Source organism: Balaenoptera ricei, chromosome 14 (assembly GCF_028023285.1).
Source record: "Balaenoptera ricei isolate mBalRic1 chromosome 14, mBalRic1.hap2, whole genome shotgun sequence".
NCBI lineage: Eukaryota > Metazoa > Chordata > Mammalia > Artiodactyla > Balaenopteridae > Balaenoptera > Balaenoptera ricei.
This window is the reverse complement of record NC_082652.1, coordinates 47,114,503-47,135,794: the sequence shown is the minus strand read 5'-3', so window position 1 is coordinate 47,135,794 and position 21,292 is coordinate 47,114,503. Positions and strand designations below refer to the sequence as shown.

Genomic DNA, 21,292 nt, shown 5'->3' with positions numbered 1-21,292 from the left:
AGAAATCCAGATATAGGAAGGTCAAAAGCTAGACAGTGTTTTTAGAAATATATTTCTTGGGCCACTTGCAAAATCGTATGGTCCAGTACGTAACAAGAGCAGATTTCTCGGCGCCAGATTTATTGAATCAGAATCTCTGGAGGCGGGAACTAGAATTATTTATTCTTAACAAGCTTTCTAGGTAATTCTGGAGTTGCAGGCTGAAGTTTAAGAGCTACTGAGCCATGGTAATTAACCTGGGCCTATGGGTAACCCGAAACGGCAGCAGGTAAACATGGACATTTTTCTAACATGATAAGATTAGCACCTCTTCATGGGAGGGAAGCGGTACTGGCTATTAGTGTTTCTTTTTATGTGAAAAGCTTGCTTCCTTTTTCCTTTTTCCCATTGTGTTACTGAGGTCTTAATTATAGATTTATAAACACTCTTCTTATGTAAGGGAAATTAACCTCTGTCATATGCGTTGCAACTATTTTTATTTATTTTTTTCTCTTTTAAGTTTGTTTTGGATATTTTTTTAATTTTGCGATTGAGAATGATTATATTTTTACATAGAATAGGCTGTTATAAACAATCCTGCTATCTCTTAGTACCCTATTGCTGCTCTAATAAGTTATCACAAACAGTGACTGAAAACTACACCAATTCATAATCTTACATCTCTGATGGTCAGAAGTCCAAAATAAGTCTCATGGGGCTAAAATAAAGGTGTCAGCAGGGCTGCAATTCTAGACGCTCTGGAGAAGAATTGTTTCCTTGCCTTTTCCAGCTTCTAGTGGATGCCTTCAGTTCTTTGGTTCATGGCCCCCTTCCAGCAATCCTATCATCTTTGCCTCTTTTCTCACATCTCCTTTATATCAGTACATGTACCTAGTTTCCCTGGGACGTATACAAGGAGCAGAATTTCTGGGTCATAAGTTAATTTTCTTTAGCTTGTTTTCCCAAGTGGCTATACTGACCTGGGCTGAGTTCCCATCATCAGTTTCGGAGAGTTTGCTTTGCTCACCCATACAGAAAGCAAAAGCATTGTCAGACTTTTAAACTTTATCCAATTTTCAGGGTGGGTACCTGTATCTCCTATGCATTTCTCTGATTGTTGTTGAGTTTAATATCTTTGAGTATGTTTATTGTCCATTTGGATTTTTTCTTTTGTTAAAGGCATGTTGAAGGTTTTTTTCTCCATTTTTAATCAGATTGTGCCTCTTAAAAAATTGATTTGTTGTTCTTTACATTACACATCTTGTGTGTCAGTGTTGGATACATGCATTGCAAATATTTTTCACTCATTCTGTGGCTTGGCTTTTTACTTTTTAAGATGATATAATGTATAGAAATTTTTATTTTTGAAATTGTCAAGTTTATCAGTCTTTTCTTTTATGGTTAGTGCTCTTGCGTCTTAAGAAAGCTTTTCACACACTTATAAGATATTGCCTTTCAAAGTTAAGTTCCTAAATCATCTGGAGATGATTTTTGTAAATGATATGGGATCGATTTCATCTTTATTTTTTATATGTGTACCTTAATGTCCAGGCACATTCATTAAAAAGAGCCTGCTTTCTGCACTGCTTTCTGTAGTACCAATTATAATAAATCTAAGAGTGTACATAAAATATATAATATACAAATAAAAATTTAAATAAATAAAATATTGAAAAATAATAGTGTGCATAAAAGTGTATATCTGTTTGTAAGCTCTGTCTCTCCCTCTTTTTCCTTTTGCTTATTCATCTATTCTTATGTTAGTTCTAAGCTGTTTTAATTGCATAGCTTTGTTCTATTCAAGAGTGTTTTGGCTGTTCTTGGCCAATAGCATTTCCTGTACACTTTAGAACCAAGTGTTTCACAAACAAACTGCAATTTTGATCAGGATTGTATAATATTTTAACAGAAATTAGAAAGAATTGTCAAAATTTCAATTTTGAGTCATGTATCGGAATATACAAACAAGGAGATTTCTTTATATTTTTAGGTTTTATTTAATGAAGTTTTATTTTTTCATTATTAAAGTCTTACAGAGACCTTTTAAAGGTTATTCCTTGGTAGTAGTATAATAATATAATGATATATTTTCTTTAATTACAATTTCTAACACATTTTCTCACATATAGAAGTACAATTGATTTTGGCCTTCTGATATTTGTATCCAGCAATTTTGCTAAACCCTTATTTTTAATTTGAATGATATATCTGAAGAGTCTTTTGGATTTTTAACTACACAATCATTTAATCTGACAATAATGATAGTTTTGTTTCTTTTTTGCCAATCCCATAACCTTTCCCCCCTACTTTTGTACCATCAGCAAAATATTAAACAAAACTTTGATAGTGAACATCACTATTTTATTTCTCTATTTCATAGAGAAAGTTTGTACCATTAAGTATGATATTTATTTTGGGGATTTTATAGATAGTCTGCATAAAGTTAAGAAAGTCTCCTCTACTCTTAATTTACTATGAGCATATGTTTTACTAAACATGTCCTATATATTGGGAAGATTATATAATTTTTCTCACTTAATTTGTTTCTGTGGTGTATTACATGGATTGAATTTTCTAATGTTAACCCAGCCTTGTGTTTTCAGTTATAAACCCAGATTTGGTCATCATCATTTTGATATAGTACTAGATTCAGTTTGTGAAGATTCTGTTTTGGAATTTTCCACCTATGTTCATGAGTGAAATTGGCATATAGTTTTCCTGTCTTACGCTAATCTTGTTGAATTTTTTGGTCAAAGTTATGCTAGCCTTCTTAAATGAGTTGAGGATTGTGATGTTTTATTCTCTTATCTAGAAGAGTTGTATTAGATTGAAATTATTTCCTCCTTGAGTGTTTGGTTCTTAAGACAGTTTGAGTAAATTGTACTTTTTACTATGAATTTCTCCATTTCATTTAAATCTTCTAATTGATTGGCAACGTGTTGTTTATAATAGCCTCTTACTATTTTCCTAATATCTGTGGAATCTATAGTTAAGTCCTATTTTAAAGAATTCTTTATATTTTAAATTTGTGTATTCTCTTTTGTTTTGATCTAGTATAGTATACTAGGTATATGAATTTTATTGGATTTTTATTTGATAGTACATGCCTGATGATTTCAATATATGAAGTGTTTTAGGTGCTTTTCTGCATTCTGTTGTTTCTGCTGGTTTTTACTCATGAAGTTTAGTTGGATTGGTCCCTGGGTTACCTTGAATGTGCTATAGTATTCTCTTTCTTCCTTCCTCATGTCTATGGGGTCAGGAAGTAAAGACGACATCTTTAAGGAGTCTGTCTTTCAGCTTTGACTCACCTACTGACCAGTGATATGGAACGGGTTTCCTATAAGAATGTTCTCTGATAATTCTATAACTTGCCTACATCACTGAATCTTGAAAGACTGTGTCATTTACTTTTAGAGAAATCTGCACTCCACAGGAGATCTGGAGGAATATTAACTACCTCTAGAACTTCCTAGTTTTGGTCCACATTTCAGTGTACTTAGCAGACATTGTGTGTGTGCGTGTGTTTGCTTTTTGAAGGTGGATTGTTATGTTCAACTATTATTTTATTTATTGTTATTTTATTTCATAAAGTTGAGTAGAGTAAAAATATCTTGACTCAACTATCATTAATTGGAAGTCTTCATTGTCTTCATTTTTAACACATTTGTTAGTTTTTATTGTATAGAAGTTAAAATATATTTTTATTTTATTTATTTAAGGTGTCTTATCTCTAATTAGAGCATCTTGTGTGTCAAGCATGTAGAATTATCTATTTACAGTTAAGATCAATGTGCTATGCCAGTGTGGCATATTGAAATGGATAAAGATTTAGATATGGTTCAGATTCCAGGAATTTCACTAACTGGGTTTGTTTCCATGAGTGAGTTAATTTATCTCTGTAAATAGCAAATTCCTTATCTATTTTCTTCCCTGGAAGATTTTGGGACATTAAATTAGATACATTTTAATAGAAAAAACTAGCACATAGTGCATTCTCTTTGAGTAGTATTCTTTCTTTCATAATTTATAGAATGTATATATTTTTAACAGACTTGCCATTTATTAAAACCTCTGGCATTAGGTGTAGATATAAGTTATTTTTTCTATATACTAGTATTCAGTTTTTACTGTTAGTCATTAAATATGATTTTCTTATTGTTTGCTACTCTAGTTTATAACACATTCATTTCTGACAATTTTGTATCTGTGTTTAAAATTTTATTCTATTTAATTGATTTTTAATCCTCATTTTGGTTTTAATAATTTTTAAAATACATTATATATCTTAAAAAATATGGCTTATTATCCTTACTTTGCAAATAAGAATGTTTTAGAAGGAAAGCTTTTGGGTTGTTAGTGATGAGTGTTACAAAGAGAAGTCCAGCCAGTTAGTCACCCAAATGGGACCTATTAATTACTTAACTTGGCCTGAGCTCCCCATTGCATGGTTTACATCTGAGTTTTCTAGGCTCACATTTATTTTTGTCTTTATATTGAAAACAGATCAGTTTTCCTGGTGACTGATGCTCAATAATCATGTTTATAGATGATTTATAAAGTAGAATATTAATTTATGAGTTTGCAGTGGGGGGGATTTTTCCATGCTGGGATAACTGTAAAGTTAATATTTTCTCTCCAGATGCCCTCTACTTGCCCTAGCCAGCAAGGTACCAACCCCCAAATTGTTTATTGATCATGAATAGAGAGCAAAGATGGATAGATATTTTGACATGCCCTTCATCTAAGCTGCAGGGGTGTCTAGCAAAATATTCTTCCCCTGTGAGAAGGAATATCTTTATTTACTCTCCCAGAGAACAGCATGTGAAAAGGTCTGAACTTACATATATTTGATTTCATCTATCAGGTGATAGTTGATACGATTTGTTAATCTCATAGGGTCCTGGAAGCACTTTTCTATTGCTACCACGATCGTTGTCATTTGAAGAAAGCTACATTCTCATTCCAATATTTTTGGACTCATTTTTCAAATACTTGGAAAATATTTAGTTATATTTGGAAATAAACTATTTTTCTTTAGGTAACCATTTAATTCTAACTACATACTAGTAAGGTCTAAATTTTTATATACCTAGTCTTTTTTAAGACATTTGGTAAAGATACATTTTACAATCTAAGAAAATTAAATTATATTGTCCCTCATTTTAAAGAGGCGTCATTATGCCAAAGAATAACTTCGAAAGAGAAGTTCTATTGGGAATGGCGGGAATTTGAGAAGCACTATGATGTAATCTAGGGGCTCAGTTCTCACATAGAATGCCAAGGCAAGAATGGATTTTAGAACCGAGGCGTGAATGGATTGCATTTATTCATGTATCCAGCAAATAATTTTTCAATTTCTGCTTGTCACTGTGTTGACCTCTCTGCATCATACACTAATTCAAACTTTTTTATTTAATTGCTTCCATATTCAAATAATGACAATAGAATTTTTGAGGTACCTTTTTCAATTTTTGCAATAATATGTCTTAGAAACAGGGTGAACTGTATTGTTGTTGTTAGAAATAAGCTATTAAAGTGTTTGGGCTATGTATACAAAAAATAATGACTTTGACTCATAGCCCTTGTTTTTTGGCAGTAAATAGACATCAAACCCAATTATCTATCAAGGTCACTCCTAAATGTGTAACAGTAAAGCTAAGTCATGTGTTATAGGAGAATGATTATATGTCTAAACACTTTACAGAGAGAAGCATCTAATTAACATAAATGATATAATATCATAAAGGTACAAATTAATGACAAGGGGAACCTGAAGACGTTCTTATTTTATACCATTGGGTTTCGTTATCCAATCTATCCATCCATTCTTATTTACAGTGGAATGTTCAAGAAAGGCCTGTCAAGTCAGAAAAATCTGAGGTTCTATGTCACATATTTCATCAGAGAATGCTCTGTAGAGCATACCAGTGGTTGTAGCAAATCCTTTCGGTACCATCTCCATATTTTGCCCTTATCACTTCAGTGTCCACATGCCCGATTTCTAACTGCCAGCTCCTGTGTTTCTTCATTTCGTTGGTGCCATAGTCACTTTACCCACTTGTGCAGCAAGCACAGGGAATTCTGTGCCCAGAGGCGGTTCTTAATTACTAATTGATGGTAGCCGTTGTCTGAATACAGAATCACCTTCATTTCTGGGACGATTTAGCTCTATGGTGCAAGTACCATACCAGCTCCTAGGAAGGGTTTTCCCTTCCCAGGAGCGCTGAGCTTCAGTTGTCCATGGTGGTAACTGGTTTTTAATGGCTGCGTCCCCTTCCCTCTTTCATCTCCCCATTTACTACCAGTGGTTTCTTCACCTCCATCCCTTCCCCCCAGATTGCGCTCACATCCTGTCTCAGGGTCTATTTCTGGGTGAATCCAACTGAACATGTGATCAAAACCAACTGAGAAGCCTGGGTCAGTAATTTATCAAGCAGAAACTAGCATACATTTTGAAAAAGATATCTATTAATTTGAATGCAGCAAAGTATTTTCCTTTGAAAAATGTGACCAGTTACATTCTGGGTCCAACCAGATATGAACTTTGATAAGAATTGGAGTCTGATATTTTGAGCAATTGCGGGAAAGTTCTTGAGGCAGGGGCTTTCCTCCCTAGGTTTAAGGAGGATGGCTGGGACCACACAGGCACAGAGCAGACCGGGATATTCCAAGTTTGGTATAATTAAGCTTTGTTTGTAAAATTAGGAAAAGTAGGTCTCCCAGAGTCAGCTGGAGAGTTTGTCAGTCAGTTTGTCTTATTTGAACACAATCACCAAGTACTTGCCCAGAAACTGGCATCTGTTTCAAACTTTTTAACGTCAATTTAATATTCTCCATTTGTATTTACTATGCTTGAGTTCTTTCAAGTGAGATTTTTATATATTATAAAAAGAATGAGATCTTTTATGTTTTATTTTTTGGCCACCAGCATGTGGCATGTGGGATCTTAGTTCCCCCGACCAGGGATCGAACCCACGACCCCTGCATTGGAAGGCAAAGTCTTAACCACTGGACCGCCAGGGAAGTCCCTATAGTAAGATTTTAATTTAATCTATTGCTCAGTGCCCTTTTTCCAATTTCTTTTTGCATGTTGCTATTAAACTATCTAGGGCTTTTGGTTTATTTTTGTCACTTGTTTTGCTACCAAATTGTATGGTCAAACCAGGTAATAGGTCTCTCTCATAAGAGAGCTAGCAACCGGTGATCTTTTAAAAATACAATTCTGAGCAGAGCACTCCTCTGTCCAAGCTTTCCAGTGGCTCTCCATTTCACTGAGAATGTCAGAATTCTTACAGTGACTTGCAAGGTCGAACTCCATCTCATCCCTTGTTACTTCTCGGACTTCATTTCTTATTGCTTTCCTTCTTTCACTGCCACATGTAGGTCTCCTTCTTCTTCCTTGAATACCCCAAGCACATGCCTACCTCAGAATTTTTGCAGTTTTGTAGTCCTCTCTGCCTGAAGTGCCCTGTACCCAGATAGCCACATGGCTTGTTCCTGAATGTTCTTCAGGTGTCTGCTCAAATATTGCCTTATAACTAACTCTGCCTCAATTACCTTATATAAAAGAGTATCCCTCCCATCCTGCACTCCCTAGCCTAAGTTGCCCTGCTTTTTCTCTTGACCATTTTTGCCATCTAACATACTATACACTTACTTGTTCATTGTCAGAACGCCTGTCCCATCTTGAACATAAACTCCATGAGGAGCTTTGTTCACTACCATATCATCACTGCTTGGCAAAACTATTAGGCATTTAATAACCATCTGTGGAATGAATCAATGAATGAATCAATGAATGAACAATTTGGACAAGGAAAGAATTTATGAGGAAATGATACTTAAATTGCTACATAAATGATGAAAGGATGCAACCATATGAAAATGAGGAGGGAAATGTTCCATGCAGAGTGAATACCAGTTGCAAAGGCCAAAGTATTTCCTCAATCCATTTCCTCTCACGTTCTCTATTATAACTATTATAGTCCAAGCCACCATCGTCTACCCACCACCATCTTTATGCCAGATCAGGCAGGTCCCTGTAGGCTGTTCTAAGACATGCAATGAAAATCCATTGAAATTCTTAAAATAGGGGATTGACTTAATCTAACTTATATTTTAGAAGGCCACATAGGCTCATCTGTAGAAAATTGTTTAAATGAGTCCAGTATGGAAGTAGAGAGACTACTTAAGAGGTAGTTCTGGTAGGGTGGCAGATGGGGTTGGAAACTATTTGATAGCTTGAGATATATTCTGGTTATAAAATCAACAGGGCTTACTAATGGATTAAATGTGAGGGGTGAGGGAAAGGATAAAAATCAACGGACTACTTAGATTCTGCGTTGAGCACTGGGTCAATGTAGTCATATTTACTGGGATGAAGGATATTAGAGGATAAATTATAAGCTTTAATCCCGAACAGTTAAAAAGGGGCTTGGATGAGTTATCATAGAGATAATGTAGAGTGTTAACAGGAGAGGTCTTGGGACAAACTTTAGGGGAATATTACCATTTAAAGATTGGGTAGTTGGGGAATAAACAAGAAATAATAAGAGAGAGAGTGACCAATGAAATATAATCAATATCCCTAGAGGATGGTGTTATAAAAGCCACGAAAGAAGAATGTTTCAAGGAAGAGAGAACAGTTACTCTTTTCAGATTCTTTACAACAAATAAGAAAGGCCAGAACAGAAAAGTAGACCTTGTATTTGACGTTGTATAGGTCTTAGACAAATTTGACCAGGGCCATTCTAATGGGCTGATGGGTGAATGTTGTAGTCTCATGGGACATGGTAAAGAAAGGAAAGCATGTGTACATGAGTCTTAAGAAATTTGGTGAAATAAACAAAGAAAAAATGAGACAGTAGCCACAGGGAAGGGTGCTGATGGAAGTGTTCTGGGGTGGGGGAGAGAGCAAGAGAGGGAGATACAGAGAGATAGGCAGAGGGAGAGGGAGAGAGAGAGAGAGAGAGAGAGAGAGAACGAGAATAGGAAAGAGAGTGTTAAGGAAGGAGCGAAGTCCTTGAGCTTAAATGGGGAATTGTCTTTTTATATGAGTAGGACACTCCATTGCAATACGGTGGGGGGATAATATGGGTGTCAAGGGTGGCTGTGCAGGTTTGGCAGAAGAAGATGCGTGGATTTGAGATTGATGACTTTTATTTTCTCAGTGAACAATAGGGTTAGGTCATCAACTGAGAATAAGGAGGGAAGAGGAGGTGTGGGAGTGTTGAGGACAGAGACAGTATGGAATAGTAATCTAGTGTAATGAGATGAGAAGCCTCTCACAGAATCAGCTAGGATTAGGGAAGCATTTGATGTTAACCTGAGATCTGAAATCGATTATTTAAAATGAAAAAAGTCAACTCACTTGAATCATTTGTTTAGCTGTTGATGTGCAGACAGAAATGCGGGGGTAAAAGATTTGGGATATGAAAGGGGGCTCAGGGCAAGGAGGTAGAAGGTATGCTCCAAGAGGTGACAGTAGTTGGACTCATGAAGTTTGATTAGACAAGGAGGGAAGTGAAGCTGACAGATACTGAGAAAGCGGTGCGAGTCCAAAGAATGGAAGCTTTGATGAAGTGGAGGAATTGCAACAATCGGCATTCATAAGCAAGTGAGATGGAAGGATAGGAGGAAGTGAAACGGAGGCATCCAAGGTCCTGCCATGCTGGGTTATGAAAAAGAAGCAAGTGACTGAGGTGGCTGGGGGAATGGAGGCACAAGAGCTGAGAATATGGGATGCTGAGTGCCTCGTCCACGGAGTTGGAGAAGCCACAGAAGACTGTGAGCCAGAATACAAGAGTCTTTAGTAAAAGTGGGGACATTATTAAGAGGTCAGGAAATGGCACAAGGAGAAGAGTGGGAGGGGGATATAAGCAGATCGCATGTGTCTGAAAAGGGGAAGGTTTTGTGCACGAGGAAGATGATAATGTTCTGAAGGTGACATTGGAGAGCAAACAGGAGATGCACCCCAATAAAGAGGAAAGTGTTTGATTTTAAAAGCAAATAAGAAGAAAAGCCATTTAAAAGAAATAAAATGCTGGTGTAAACAAAAAAATTAGAATATGAAAGAGAAAAATGTGAAAGCATAAAGATGCTAAAAGTATCAAATAAAAGCTTAAAATGCACGTTATTGATCATTTACTTATTTGCATGAGGCTGCTTAAGGCTGTATTCTGACATTACTAAGCAGCACTCTGGAGAGCAGTTTCCCCGGTAAACATGAGAAAAAACGATTTAGGAAACAGAAAATGAAAAATCTTAACAATGTGAAAATAAAATAACGACTTCTATGGACTAAAAATAATAACTAGATTTGATAATCTCTCATTATTCCTTATATTCTAAGACCCATCCCCACCTTGCAATTCAGAAAAGATAATGAAGGCATATTAAGCATTTTATTGCTGTAAACGTAACTCTTTAGAAATTACAGACCGACTTAAAATAGCCAACAGATGACCAAGCAAGGAGCTAGCACCCAAATAATCCAAGAGTTTTTATACTGAAACTTGAAGGAAAGCACCTTGTTGTAAATATCACCCAAGATGAATATTAAAGTCTAAAAATACTCATAAAATAGCGAAAGAAAAATAGGTTAGACTAAGTACAGCTTGATGACAGTGTTTAGTAATTCAAATATAACTAAATGGAGGAATATAGACACCTAAACAAAAGATTATTCATTGTTTTAAAATTATTTGATGGAGAACAGGTTGATCCATTTATGCTTTTGTCCTAACATGAATTGAATAATCTGGAACTGGAAGACAGATTCTGTTTCATGGATACTAATAATCTATATGGACCGGTGTATTCTAGTGCAATGTGAAATAGGTCTTACAAACACCAGAAGTCCCCTCAAAGGTTGGAATTGATTAAATAGGCATGGGGAAATGTGGCAATACTTTCAAACGTTTGTTTTGGGCTTCAAATGTCTTTCTGAAAAAGCCAGGGCCATTTTAGCCAAGATTATAACACCTTTAAACTCCTGCTAAAGTCAAAGACTGTCATATGTGTTATACACTGGCTGACATTCAAATGTTGGTATAAATTCAGAAATGAATTGTGTCTATAACTAGAAACATCCAGTTAGAGTGAATATGTAATTTTTGAAGCTATATAATTAAAATTCTGTCAGAACATTATACATTGAATGAACATTATAAGGCTAAAAACTTTATATACAAATGTAGAACAGATGTCCAGATGAAGCCCTAGAAATAACCTGAAATAGATACTTTTTCTGTAAATTTTTCAGAGCAAATACATTTACATCAGGCAACATACAGAGAGGTTAATAATATGTAGCAGATGTATTTGGAATTCAATGTCAAAATTAGCTCAAGATGGTATTTTGGTTGATATTAAACAATAAAGTATTTATAATACACTAATTTTTGCCTCTAAGGACTACCTCTTTGGAAAGTGAGATGTTTTATAAATATTAAACGCTTTGTTTTCAAACTATATACACATAACAATTAAATCACTCTTTTTTCCTTCTCTTTTGTTAGGAGCAAGTTGATCTGAGACTCAGCTTGCATTCTGGGTTTGAATTATAACTATTCACTTATAAAATAATTTTCATATCTTTACATCTATGGAATGACATAAAGTATGTGAGTTAGAGTAAAGCATCTAAAGAGAAGGATTAAATTCTTCCTAAAGGCTGTTCATTAAAAAAAAATTACATGCCTTTAAATGACTGTTAGAATGGTTACTGTCTTAAAAAGGTAATTTTTTTTTTGTTTTTGTTTTTGTTTTTGTTTTTAAACATCTTTATTGAAGTATAATTGCCTTACAATGGTGTGTTAGCTTCTGCTTTATAACAAAGTGAATCAGTTATGCATATACAATATGTTCCCATTTCTCTTCCCTCTTGCATCTCCCTCCCTCCCACCCTCCCCATCCCACCCCTCTAGGTGGTCACAAAGCACCTAGCTGATCTCCCTGTGCTATGCGGCTGCTTCCCACTAGCTATCTATTTTATGTTTGATAGTGTATATATGTCCATGACACTCTCTTACCCTGTCACATCTCACCCCACCCCCTCCCCATATCCTCAAGTCCATTCTCTAGTAGGTCTGTGTCTTTATTCCCGTCTTGCCACTAGGTTCTTCATGGCCTTTTTTTTTTTTTTCCTTAGATTCCGTATATATGTGTTAGCATACTGTATTTGTTTTTCTCTTTCTGACTTACTTCACTCTGTATGACAGACTCTAATTCCATCCACCTCATTACAAATACCTCCATTTCATTTCTTAAAAAGGTAATTTTAAAATTTAGGGATAATGAGTTAGAACATCAATGTGTAAACATGAAAAAAGGAGTCTGATTTGAAAGTATCTTCCTAGAAAGATTGATGACTAATACTGCCATTTTTTTTTCTTGTATCTCCCATGGTTTTATGTAACTAATGGATCTTAATAACAATAGTTATTAAGGATGGTTGCTCTGGCATTTGTCAGACAATCTAAAAAACATTTCTGGAAGATATCAGGAGTCTTAAGAAAACACTTCTGATGATATGTCATATCAAAGTGACAAATACTAACAAATTAATTAATAATTAGTTTTATTTCTTCAAACTCCTGGACCCAGGCATACTCAAGTATATTTCAATAAGTAGCTTTTGACTTTATTTCTGGAAAGATTACCCATTATTAATGGAACCTCCAAATGGGAGAAAGAAATAAAAGAAAGACTCCTTGTGAATGACTCTATTTACACCTCTGCATTTTGGCATGCTACAGACTATCAAAATTTTACATAGTCTACAGAGTTAAAATAAGATGTGTATTGTGGCTTTGAAAATATTGACATCATCTGCTATAACATAGAGTGAAATAGCTCTGGGTAAAATAATTCACTCGCCATCCCCCTTTGACAAGTGTTGGAAGTCCAATAACTATTCTTTGATCTTGTAACACTCTGGGAAATTTGAGTAACTGGGGGGACTAATCCTTAAGATATTTTTGCCATATCCAGTTTCACATTAGTGAGCAAATATTAACATTGAATTTAGAAAAGAGAAAAAAATTCCTCTACCATACAATAGTAAATTTACCTCTAAGAATGCTTTGATTCTATTTAGAGATTTTAACCAGGTAACAGTATGTAGCAAATTCACAGAAATGACATCATAAATAGGACATTATTAAATTTTGAAGTTAGAAAAGTATACTATATAATTTAGAAACTATCTATAAATTGGAGCATATATAATCCAAGAGTTTACTGACAAATCAAATCAGGAATGTAAAATTTAGGCTAGTGAGAAAATTCGGTTAGGAGGTGGGAGAGAGTAAGGAAATTGGATTGTCTAGTACAATTTCATTCCCATTAACACAATGTCATAAACTCTGTTAAAAGTTCCTAGTTGATCTCTTCAAAATAGCAGCAGAGGGTTATTTTAAAAAGTACTAAACTCAATTAAAACTAATAGTACGGTATTATTTACTGAACAATTCTAACTTCCCCCATTAAATATTTTACATGTGCTAAAAACTTTTTTTTATATCCCCTTAAAATATTTCCCCAAAGCGTAACTATACTGCAGGCTTTTTTTCACAGCTCAGTCTAAGTCAATTATTTTATCTTAGGAGATGTGTAATAAAGAGCTGGATATAAATGAATAACACTTACTAAAAACACAATCTGAAAATACAATGCGATTCCCATCTACTTCTTTGGAAGGTAATTCACCATGTCAGGTGTTACTTGCTTCAGCCTGAGAAGTATATTTGGCAGGTTTTCCTTCATTAAGTCAGAGTCACACTGGTAAAGGGAAAAATGCGTGTGATATCCTGCAACTTCACCAGTATGCAGTATACGTCAATATTGCATCTACCACTAAACACAAACTAGAATCAGAGAAGTCCTTGACTCCATAGGAATTATAGCTGAAGCCCCATCTCAAGATCTAGACTCAGACGATGCCAGTTCACTCCCAATCAATCTCACTATGTTCACCCTCTTATGGAATTTCCCTCCCAGGAAACATTTCCTAATTTGAAGTTTGTTTCATCTAGTGCAGTTATTAAGGTGGGAGTGCCTGGTGGCTTGTGGACTTGGCTGAGTAGCCATTTATTTTTCTTTACTGGTTAACCCTGGTCTAAATATGTGATTGGATTTTTATTTATATTATCTGCAAAACTGACAAGGCATTTGGGGCATATTTCAAATTCTTCCCACATACTTGAGCGCATATTGCACGTTTAGTTTTATTTAAATATTGCCTGAGCTACATGGCAATTCAAAACAGAGCAAGGAGAATGATGCCAATTGCCATCTTAAGGCCAGTGTTTTTATATGACCAGGTTTTATTTATTCCATGTGCTGGAGATACATTACAGGCCACACAAAAGCCAAGAAGACACTACAGGCCATCCAGGCACAAAGAAGACCCTGTCTCAAGTTTTAGTTCACGGTCATGATTCTGTTAGTATGACTAGAAGAAAAAAGTTTACAAATGCTCAGGAGAGCTCTTGCCCAACAGCACTATTTCCATCTATTTTTCTCACTGAGGTGTCTCACCTTGTTCCACAATTTTCTTAGCACCTGGTTGTGCATCATAAATCACATTGTTAGTTTTTGGGTGGTGGGAATTAAACCTAAATCACAATTACTGAGAAAAAAGCGTGCTGGGGTCCTGGCTACTTGGCATATTGTCCTGTACCATACTTTGTGATTCGACTTTGGGCTGTGATAGGGGAGGCAGATCCTAGGGTATTGCTAAAGTGATGTTCAGAGGAGCCCCTCAAGTGGCCAATGGTGGATGTGCCCCCGATGCTGCTACTCAGGCCCCCGCCCCCTCCCAGGCTGCTCAGCCCAATGCCACCACCATTGCCCACCAGGCCACTGCTGCCTATGCCACTGCCTCCACCTAGCCCAGCTGGGCCACTAGTGCCAGTTATGCTGGAGCCTGAAACTACCTTCTCTGTCACAATCACATTGTGGGTGTTTGAGAAATCGGAGTGCACACTCAGATTGCCCACTAGGCCGGAATTTGGCCGGACTACTCTTTCTGTCACTACTACATTTGAAGACTCTCTAGGATCAGGGATGGTCAAAGTGGAGGGCAGGCTTGAACCGGGTGTTATTACCCTTTCTGTCACTATAACATTCGACCCATCTCTCAAGTCAGGCATCTCTAACATCCCATGCAGATTGGCACCAGAGATTGGGCCGACCACCCTCTCTGTCACCACCACGTTTGATGCATGTTGGTTATCGTGAACGTGGACAGAGGGCTTCAGAGTGCCCAAGGTGGTGTAAGACTCAGTTAAAGTGACATTACCATAGCCCAGAGGATCAGGAATAGGATGCTGTACCCCAGGTCCCGAGGGGTAGGTACTCTCAGAAATGATGGTGGTGGTGCCGAAATGTGGGGAGATGTGTGGGTGTCCACTACCAATGGGCTCTGTTCCCTGCAGAGGGCAGATCGGTTCAGTGCTGTCAGGTGGCCAAGAGGGATCAGGGTCTGGATATGGTTCAACTCCTTTTCCCAGGCTGATATCTGCCAACTTCTTAAATTTAGGCCCCAGTGTATCCAAAAAGCTGTCATCCAAGTCTTCTCCAATGAAGCTACAACAACCCACAGAGCCCGCAGGGGAACCTACACCTTCAATATCATATATGAGCAAACAGTCATTGGATGGGCGTGCTTCGTCTTCATCTGCATAAGCATATGCTTTCTGAATTTGTAGAAGAAAGAGAAAATGAAAGGATGAATACATTTTAAACAGTAATAGAGGTCTTTATCGTTATTTTTTCCCAGAGCTTTACCAAAAAAAATATATAAAACAAAATTCTAACATCTTTTAGAGACTGTTTAGAAATTATTATATAATTACTTGAAAGAATTTGGTTAGGAATTATTTTACCTGTAATTTGGATAATACATTTTGATATTTATTTAGATGGACTTCTTCATCTTAGTGCACTTGGGACACAAAAGCACAAAAAGAATCACATGAATGATTTTGCAACCAAGTTAGAAGGAGGTATACTTAAAAACACTGAACTTAAAGTATACCAAAATTGTGTATTTTTTTGGATTTGTTCAAATTAGGTAGTTCATAGTTGATTTGGGTTCATTCAGGATTGTGCTTTTCTTCCTCCAGATGAAGTGAATATGGTGGTTCCATGAAGATTTATTTCAGTGTGGCTTTTTAAGCAAAATAACAGGAAAATTTGACTCTGGGTCTATGCCACTTTTGGATTCAGAATTGAAGGTGACCAAAGACAGTTATTAAAAAAAGAATCTCCTCCAATTCAAAGTGAAAGCTCACAGACATGTGTACTTTTATTTCATCTCTTTTGTTTGTAATATTGGATTGCAAACTTTCAGGTTAAGCAGAAATACCTTTATTAGCAAACCAACTCATTGTGCCATTTCAGTTCAAAAATAGTTTTTGAGTCCTTACTATTTGGCAGACACTCTCTTAGGAAGTTGGCAATAAAGTAATGAACAAAACCAGATAAAGTCCCTCTCTCACAGGGCTTACATTTCAGTAGGATGAGTCAGACAAGACATAAACGTATTTGTTAGGAGGTGCAGAGTAAAGGAATAGAGATGGATAGCGTTGCTCTTTCAGACAGAGCGGTCAGGGGCAGAATCTCATAAAGTGATGGTTGTTCAGAGACTAAAGTCACGGGGACAGTAAAGCAGAGAGAGTGTTCTGGGCAGAAGGAGATACAATTGCAAAAGTTGTGAGGCAGAAATGGAACTTTTCATGAAAATGATATTCATTTGTAGGGACATGGATAGAAAGTATACCTATGGATTTCAGCAACAGTCCCCTTATTATTTGCTGCTATTTGGAAGGCTTTTACTAGTATTTCAGTTCAAAATATCAGCCACCCTCTGATTAGGAGAGTTAATGACTGTATTTTAGGCCAGTGTGTAGAAGGACATAAATGTATCAGAGACAGTATCAGAGGTAGGAAATATCTGAAGGTTTAAGTATCATATGGGGTATAACCATGGGCAATTCTGTCTCCACCTGAAGATGGCAAAATTAATTCTCTCTGGTTCTTAGAATGTCCTGGAAGTGTACTATGGCTCTTGGACCCACCCTTATTGCGTGTTTACTCTGTGCTTGGAACCGAGCCAGGTACTGGCAACATAATGTAGAGCCCATGCAGACGAGGCACTAGAAACAGTGGTGGACATGTAACCAACAGATTTTAGCAATGGTATGTTCTATAAAATGTACAAACAAAGTACTACAGAGATACACATAAAGAAACATCAACGCTATTTTGGATGAGAGGAGTCACAGTAAAAACTTCAGAAAGGCAGGGGTGTTTGAACTGGATAGAAAGATGAGTGTGGATTTGTGAGAGAGAAGATCAAGTAAAAGCATTCCAGGACAAGCACAGCATAAGCAAAGACATGGAGGGCAGTAGACCAGTGTGAATAAGGCAAAGGGGCTTGGCAAGTGGGGTGGCTGGTAAGGAGTAATTGGAGGTGTGAGGGTGTGAGGGAAGAGGTCAGTGGGTTAATTGCTGTGTAAAGGAGTTTGGACTTCACGCCACAGACAAAACAGAGCTGGGAGCCACTGGTTGTTTTAAAGTGGGGGAGTAAAGTGCTCAAGTCAGAGTTTGAGAAATACTATTCAGCAGGAATATAGATTGTCAGGCGTAAAGACCAGAGGCTGGGAACCTAGTTAGGAAACGCCCACCAAAGCCCTGTTGGGAAATAGCAGGAGCCTGGGGTAGAGATATGGGTGCAGGATGGAAAGGAAGGCATGGGGATAGAGAGCTTACCTGGCAGAAGTAACTTTCCATGAAGTTCATATTCAGCTCTCCTTCTCTACATTCCCTCATAGAACTTCTTCTTAATGTTCCAGAATATTCTTGACATATCTTAGGTGCTCCTGATGTTTTAACTCCATCCACTAGTTCCAATGCTGTCGTTTTTTCTCCTCCTCCCAGATCTTGCATTTTTCTGCCACGATACTCATTTGTGTAAACCCCTAAAAGTGTTGATCAAATTAAATTTTACTTTCTCCTGTAAACTGTTTTTTCTCTAGTGTATTGTAAACTAAAAATTAGTAACTTACTGTAATGTATAGTTTCTCCATTTAAGTACGCAGTTGTGAGTGAGCAAAGAAATAAAATGAAGGTAATATGGGACTTCCCTGGTGGCACAGTGGTTAGGAATCTGCCTGCCAATGCAGGGGACACAGATTCGATCCCTGGTCCAGGAAGGAGCAACTAAGCCGGTGCGCCACAACTACTGAGCCCGCATGCCACAACTACTGAAGCCCACACGCCTAGAGCCTGTGCTCCACAACAAGAGAAGCCACCAAAATGAGAAGCCCAGGCACCGCAACAAAGAGTAGCCCCTGCTCGCCACAGCTAAATCCCGCACACAGAAATGAAGACCCAACACAGCCAAAAATAAAAATAAATAAATAAAAGTTAAAACAAAAAAAATCCCTATCTATGCCTTAGAGAGTTTGATTTCAAATTGGGGGAAAATACCCAAATTCTAAAACGTAAAAAAAAAAACAATGTAAGAATACTCAATGTATTATTAGAAGCACAGGGCCTCCAGGGCATTCAGAGAAGAGGCCATGGCTATGGTGAGGGATAGGTTTGCATGGAGACTCTGGGATTTGCACTTGATTGTGAGGGGTGAGTAGAAGTCTGTTACAAAATTCCAGGCAGGTGAGATAAGAGGATGGCCCAGACTATGGATGCGCCACGGACAGAGAAAGTGTGGACCATGGAGCAGGTGTCCTATGGCTTTCATATTTTGAAGATCTTGAGTTTAGGTACAGTGTTTCATACTTCTTACTCTGGTGCCTCTCACTGTGCTTTGTTCAAGGTTTGTAGACTTAATGAGAGAATAAATGCATAAATAAATCCTGGTGGATCTGAGGATTTGACAAGTCTTGAGAACTGACTGAGTGTCAATGAATAGGGAGATAAGAGAGTCAAAAATGAGTTTCTGCTTTTAAGGTGGAGGGTGTTGGGGTCATTAACAAAAATGGACACCTCAGGGGGAGAAATGAGTTTACAGACTAGCATCTCCAGTCTTCTGAATGTGGTCCAGTTCTATAAGTCATAAACATTCCTATGTCTTTTACATTTTGAAGAGTTCAAAGTGGAAAAGTCATGATCACAAGTTTGAAAAAGACTGAATGAAAAATAAGAGAATCAATAATATTTATTTACCTTGAAACAAGGCAAGACGGTACAATTATTTCCAAAGATATGAGTTTTTAAAATTTATTCCTCTCTTTCTTAGACTGACCTTTGTGAATTGTGGAGGTAGATGCTAGCCTCAATAAATGAGCATACATCTATTTAATAGGCCTGTACTTTAATTCAAATTAGTGGTTTTTAATAAATAACAATTGTTCTATTAGACAAAAAAATCTCAGCCAAAATTGACTTCCGGTTACAATTCAGTACTTCTCTCCTATTTATAGAAATCCTAATCAGGTCATCTCCTGTATACTCTCTGATGATTGAAGAAGATTAAAAAAAATACAACCTAAAAGAATAATAAGTATTCTAGGTTTTTCTTTATCATTTAATTTGCAAATTAGTCATTTAAAAAAGAATGATGGGAACAATTGTAAAGATAAGACAATTGAGAAATGGTAAGGTATGCAAAGACAGAGAATAGAGTTCCTTGTTAGTCATTTGAACTATGAAAACTTAAAAAATAAATTTTCTTACCTGAGTTGTCAAGGCACTCAATAATATCTGCATTATTGGGTGGTATTCGTGGTGCAGAGATATTGGTCAAATCCTAGAGGACAGGAAACATTTTCCTATTTGTAATGATTCTTTTCTTCCAATAATTATACACTGGGTTTGTTCTCAAATTACCTCAGATTTTCTAAAAGGATACTGAAAGTAATCTGAATCTCATTTAGAAAGGCTTCCCTGGTTACTGTCATCTAATTTTGATGTACCTTTCTCTTCGTTTTCCCCATCGGCTATCCCAGAACAAAGAACAACCTAGACTGTTAGTGAGCACTTACCGCAAGTTTGGGCTGCGCTCCTTCCACAGCCCACGAATGAATTGCTCCATCCATACATTCGGGAACAGGCTTAAATCTGGCCCCGCTACCAGGGACACCTCCACAGTCACAAAACATCAACAAAAGTGGGACCACTGATGGTGAAAAGATAGGAATATTGCAATTAGCAGTGGGACCAGATTAAAACAAAACAACCTGCTTTTATGATTAAATTTGAATGCCTAATATAACTTTATTTGATTCTAACATTACTATGAAAGTTTCAGAAAACAAGCTGAATAATAGTGAGATACCAAAATCAATGTGAGCCTCAGACTGCAATCAATTTTTACTTGTTATATAGTATTCAAATTACAGATCATATACTGTTAAAACAGATGAGTCTTTTCCCTGTCATTATTTAGGAAAATATTAAAAGAAAAATATTCCTCAGAGACTGTAGCGTCTGGCTCATCGCCACTCTAATTTCTATCATCATCCAAGGCAATGTTAAAGACCACCTGAAGAATCCATTGGATATTATACCCTCATGTCTAGATCCTTGACTAGGTCCACTCTAGTGACCATACAATATGGTCTATCTCTAAATGCTTCCATGCGTGGTACTTCCTTTTCATTATCTAAGTATTGTTGTGAAGTAAGTTTTATTATTTCACGGATGGCGAAGGCAAGGCTCAGAAAACTTGGGTAACCTTTGAAGGACTCAGACAATTGAATTTAGCAGCTGGAGTTTAATTCTTCATCTATTTGGCTCTCCTTTCCTTAGGCTGTGCAGCTTTAGCACAGCATGAAATCCCTTCAAGGTCTAGCCCTTGCCTATCTTTCTAGTCTCAACTCTCACCATGCTATCAAGCACATCCTTTATTTCTTCTATGCTGGAGTCGTTTATTTCAGTTACTTGCACTCTCATTCTTTTGGGATTTTGCACATGGATTTTTTTTTCTTCTTGTATTGTGTTCCCTTTTTCTTGTCCACTAGGCTAGCTCCTATTCATCTGTTAAAACCCAACCCAGAGTTTACTTTCTCTATGTAGCCTTTTCTGATTGTTTCAGTCAGTTGTTTCTGACTGTCTTCTTCACTCAAATAGCAATTTGAACCTGTCTGTTATGGTACTTTCCTATTACATTGAGATTCAAAGCAAAAAAGTTTTTATCCTCCACTACACTCTAAGGGGTCAAGTTGTTTGATTTTTTTTTTCGTGTCATAAACCCAACACCAAACATAGAAATTTCTTGATAATTGCACAAAATAAGAATTTGTAAAATATATTTCATCAAATGATCAGAAAACTTATTTCC

General features: G+C 36.7%; 1 protein-coding gene across 1 annotated transcript in view; it reads right to left on the bottom strand.

The window, feature by feature from the left end:
- Positions 1-14,642: 14,642 nt before the first annotated feature.
- Positions 14,643-21,292, bottom strand: part of DSG1 (desmoglein 1) — a 37,118-nt gene continuing 30,468 nt past the window's right edge. Inside the window, exons 12-15 of the mRNA XM_059893842.1 lie at positions 19,995-20,128; positions 19,687-19,759; positions 17,761-17,969; positions 14,643-15,683 (exon numbers count right to left, since the gene is read on the bottom strand). Of these exons, the coding sequence (XP_059749825.1) occupies positions 14,643-15,683; positions 17,761-17,969; positions 19,687-19,759; positions 19,995-20,128 (1,457 nt within the window). The remainder of the gene's footprint in view (positions 15,684-17,760; positions 17,970-19,686; positions 19,760-19,994; positions 20,129-21,292) is intronic.